At 36.7% G+C, this 4,682-nt stretch overlaps 1 protein-coding gene across 2 annotated transcripts; it reads left to right on the top strand.

The window, feature by feature from the left end:
• Window positions 1-1,146: 1,146 nt before the first annotated feature.
• On the top strand, window positions 1,147-3,553 carry LOC109079236. Of its 2 annotated transcripts, XM_019094415.2 has the most exons (3): window positions 1,188-1,281; window positions 1,488-1,561; window positions 1,661-3,553. In XM_019094415.2, the coding sequence occupies exon 3, from the start codon at window positions 1,841-1,843 to the stop codon at window positions 2,891-2,893; it is 1,053 nt and encodes a 350-aa protein (XP_018949960.2). In that variant the 5' UTR covers window positions 1,188-1,281; window positions 1,488-1,561; window positions 1,661-1,840; the 3' UTR covers window positions 2,894-3,553. The 2 variants fall into 2 exon arrangements, with proteins under 2 accessions (XP_018949958.2, XP_018949960.2); XM_019094413.2 differs by lacking the exon at window positions 1,488-1,561 and having other exon boundaries at window positions 1,147-1,281.
• Window positions 3,554-4,682: the final 1,129 nt, after the last annotated feature.

The following is a 4,682-nucleotide window of genomic DNA, read 5'->3' as shown; positions in this document are numbered from 1 at the left end:
CTACCCCAAACCCAATGTTCACCACTCGTGCCCTAATGGTCAAAATGTTGGACTTGCAACCCAAGGGTTGCGAGTTCGAGTCACGGGCAGGCAGGAATTGTAGGTGGGGGGAGTGAATGTACAGCGCTCTCTCTACCTTCAGTAGCATGACTGAGGTGCCCTTGAGCAAGGCACTGAACCCCCAACTGCTCCCCGGGCGCTGCAGCATAAATGGCTGCCTACTGCTCCGGGTGTGTGTACAGTGTGTGTGCACACTTTGGATGGGTTAAATGCAGAGCACCAATTCTGAGTATGGGTTACCATACTTGGCTGTATGTCACGTCACTTTATTTAATTAAATATGCACTAATTTGCATAAATGTCTACAACAAAAATCTGAACATTGGCCAGGTGCAAAATTCTACAGAGGGGATTCTGGGTTTCTCTTTTCATCACTCCATAAATCAGAAAATACTATCAACAGTCAGAAGAAAAATCACCATTTTTTAGGAATAAAATGTATAAAAAATTGAAATTATTAATGAGCAAAACCCTCTGTAAAAACCTTCAGAATATAGATAGGAATAAAACGAATGTCTGGTGTATGAAAGTGATGCTGAAGTGGAGATTTAAAAAAAAAAATCTCATTTTGAGAAAATGGCATTTAAAGATATAAACTGCAATCGAAATCTCCTGATACAAACAGTTAAAGTGCGATAAAATAAAAACTTAAAAGTGTATTTTGGATGTTTTTTTTTTTACACTAGTCTGAAAACAATAATTTATGAAAAGCCAAAAATGTCAAAACTGACAGATGCTTTTTGTAGAGGAAATTTTATTATTATTTGCTTTACTTCATTAAAGAGTGTTCTTAGACACTCTTTGTATGGTTTGTATATGTGGCTATGGTTTGTATGTTGTGTGGCTAAGTGTTCAGGCTGCTCACAGGTTTTAGCCCATTGACTTATCACTTAAATTTGATTTGACATTTTGTTATTAACATTAGAGGCTAAATAAATAATACATTTTAAAAAGGGCTAAATTTGTTGCTAGGTGCTTTTTGAAGAAAAAGTTTCTAGGGTAGTCTGAAAAGTTGCTTAATCTAACAACACTGCCTTGAGGCTGGGGAGGAGCACGCAAACTTCCTTCCTTCTTTTTTTGACCATGGCCCATCACATGCCTGTAATATAAGACTCGGCTGAGCAGGCAGATTTCACTCGGTTAGGAGCAGCGAAGAGCAAGAAGATGGCAAGCAAGATTGTACCCACAGGCAGCAAGAGGCCCAGAGACCCCTCTACTCAGGTTAGATGTTATATTTAACATGGTTTGTATTAAAGTAGTTACTGTTCTTCACAAACATGTAATTGTAATTATAAAATGTGGACTACTCCAGTTTCTAGTTTATTATAGGCACTAGAGGTATTAAGTAAGCACACTGCGCATGTGCTGCATTTAGAATAGCTTTTTTATTATTAAATAGTGACATCATTCTTTTTATCTGTTTACAGTCAACTGAACTGCTGTTATTGAAAATTAAACAAAACCTTCTGATCAATCACAACCCAGAATCAGCAGCAGTGTGGTATTAAGAGTTTTACTATTGGAGGAGTACAGTAACTTGACTCCTGCTCTTTCTATACTGTACTTTCAGTCACAAAAATCTGTTCTGTCTCTTCATCAGGGCTTAAAGGTCAAGTTTTTGATCAATATACCTTTGAAGGTGGATTCAGAGGATGAGGCAAAGAAAAGGTGTCGTTATCTACTCAATGCTCTAATTGAAGGCTTTAAAGAAGAGGATAGGAAATTTACGAGGGATAGAAATGGCAGAGAGGTGCTGGAAGATGTAGCCGTGATTTTTGGCATGAACGGAAAACACACCCAAGACCTAGTTAAAGAACTGAACAAACTCGAGGGCTACACGTACGATTGTAAAATCAGGTATTCTATAATCACGTACACTTGGGGAAGCGGTGGAACAATAGCAACTGAATTGACTGATGAAGAAATTCAAAAACTACAAAAAAAATCTAAAAAGCCTAAAAATATCATACCATACCAGGATATTCGAGAGTATCTGAAAAGCCATGCTGCTACAACAAATCTTGTGCGGGAGTTGAGGGGAAACGATAGAAGTCTGGTTTACTTCAGTTTCATTGATAGCGACACTTTCAGCTTCAACTCCATCTACAGTGAATACTTAGAAATAGTGAGAAAGGAGCTAAAAAAAGATCCACCCATCCCACCCACCCTCATGTCGACTGGTTATGAGCTCACCCACGAGAAAAAACAGCACCTTGCAAGTGACCTGGACCTCCAGATTCGTGCAGCCTTAGCAGAGGTCAATGGTCTCTTCGTGTATTACCCAGAACCCAACTTCTGCGTTCTAGTGGATGAGGAAAAGAACACCATAGAGGAGAGTTTCATCAAGAAAGGAAGGAGCAAAGGCGATTACACAATGGAGTCATGCGTTCTGATCAGGCAGGTCAAGACACGTGCCAATTTTAAAGCTGTGTTTCCCGTCAGTAAGCCCATCATCATCGTTGCACCAGAAAGATTTCAGAAATATGAGAAAGAGCCAGAGCTAAAAGACCTAAAGATCAGACAGTCAACTCTGAATGACAGGACTTTGGCAATTGGTGTATACTGTAATGGGGCGATCGAATTTAAGGAAACATATAAAGGGGTGGATTTACCAAATGACCCCAATGTGCAGCCAGGAGTATATCATTTAAACTTAAAGTTCATCAGGGACTTGTATAATTGTGATGATGATGCGAAATTTGAAGAGCTAAGTAAAAAAAATCCATTCCGCATGGATGGAGGAGACGGAATAGAAGTAGTCGAAGCTATCAGACAAGCAAGAGAATGCAGAAAGGTTTTTGAAGAACTTCAGGAACAGTTCAATAATCGTTAGATTGAAATATTCATCTGGTTCTTGTCTGATTTTAGATTGTGCACTCATCTGAATCAGGAACAGCCACAATAATTAGACAACATGCTTTTGTTGGTTTGATTGTTTCTATTGTCCTCATTTGTAAGTCGCTGTGGATAAAAGCATCTGCTAAACAATTAAATGTAAATGATGTGCACATAGTATGCAAATGAAGCTGAATTTTGATGCTGTGTAACATTTTTCTGAATAGCTCATAGCCTATGTTTTTTCCTGAATGAGATTAAATTACGCTTATATCAAATGTTAATAAATTGGCATCCAATGATATGTTTATGTACTAAATAATTAAGATATGAATATTCCTTTTTTTTTTTTTTTTTACATTTATTTCCTAAATGATTTAATTGTTTGTTGTTGTTTTTATCCATACATTTATTATTTTCACATCAACAATTTATAATCAGTTCAGTATACAATAGTTGTTTGGTGTTGACCAGGACATTTATTAGCATTAAATTCATTTTTATATTTCATGTGTATAACAAATCTGAAGCCTTATTTGATTCTGTTTTTGCTTTTGGACAAATGTATTAAAGATGGAGAAACCTATTCTGTATATTATCATGTTCACTTAATCATTTAAAGAAGAAAATACAAATAAAAATTGATTTTTAGCTTTGATTTGTCTCCCTTTTTGAGTGTTAGATTTTAACTAATGTACAGATAATCTTGAGTTATATAAGCCATTCTTTAATGATTACTGCATCAGAAACTAAAGCTCACTCATCCCTATGCCCTATTCCCTACACTCCCCAAGACATATCAAAGGATCTGTCACCTGAATATTGACTATATTTATATAATATTTATCTATTTGGACTACATTTCCCATGGGCCCACGTACCTGGGACTGATCACACTCTCACCTGCATCACATTACACACACTATGCAAGCACTTCACACACGTTACGAAGTCTTGATATGTCTAGGCCAGGGGTTCTCAAACCTCTCCATGAAGTACCCTAGCACTGTCCCTGTATCTGGCACAGCCACTTCAGGTCTTGCAGTCTCCACTAATGAGCTAAAGAGTTGAATCAGGTGTGATAGATGAGGGAGACATACAAAATGTGCAGGGCAGGGGGTACTCCAGGACAGGTTTGAGAACCACTGGTCTAGGCGGTCAATTCTGAGTGTTATTTCTTGTGGATTGTTCAACTCGTGTTTGATCTTGGACTGTTTATCCTCATTTAATTCAATTTACAATTAGTCTTGGTACAGTATTCAATTTTAATAATTCTGGACACTTAAGAAAACTAAACAATGCTCTGAAAATGTGCTTTATTCTAATTTGTCTTATCAATCTGCATCAAGTTTCAGTAGAGAGAACACCGCTGGAGTTTTGTCTCTTTTCAGGGTATAACATTTGCTAGTCTGCATCAATGCATTCAATGTGTACAATGTATAAGGGATTTTGCCATCTCAAATTAGCTACAGTTTATATGGAGATTGCTTGGTCATGCTTTGCAAGCTAAAGCAACTTGAGTTTCAGTTGACTCACAAAATTAGGTTATTGACATAAAATGTTGTATTTCTTGAATAAAGTCTTTTCAAAATGTTGTTGTGTGAGCATTTTCATGCTAAGATATTGATTTTTTTTACACCACTGAAGCAACATTAATGCACAGAGTGTGGTTTTAATATATGTATTGTTCTCACAATACTATAATTCAAGAAATCATACCAGTACCAGTGAAATTTCATGATTCTCAATATTACTACAAATATACTACAGAAAAAATAAATATTAAG

The sequence above is a fragment of the Cyprinus carpio genome, unplaced genomic scaffold (assembly GCF_018340385.1).
Source record: "Cyprinus carpio isolate SPL01 unplaced genomic scaffold, ASM1834038v1 S000006502, whole genome shotgun sequence".
NCBI classification, from domain to species: domain Eukaryota; kingdom Metazoa; phylum Chordata; class Actinopteri; order Cypriniformes; family Cyprinidae; genus Cyprinus; species Cyprinus carpio.
The sequence above is the reverse complement of the archived record's forward strand: the minus strand, read 5'-3'. Positions and strand labels throughout refer to the sequence as shown.

Excerpts from the sequence above, each read along its gene's own strand:
- LOC109079236 (XM_019094413.2), top strand. The coding sequence starts at position 1,225 with ATGGCAAGCAAGATTGTACCCACAGGCAGCAAGAGGCCCAGAGACCCC. Across the intron at positions 1,282-1,660 it reads CCAGAGACCCCTCTACTCAG|GGCTTAAAGGTCAAGTTTTT; the intron begins GTTAGATGTTAT and ends TCTCTTCATCAG.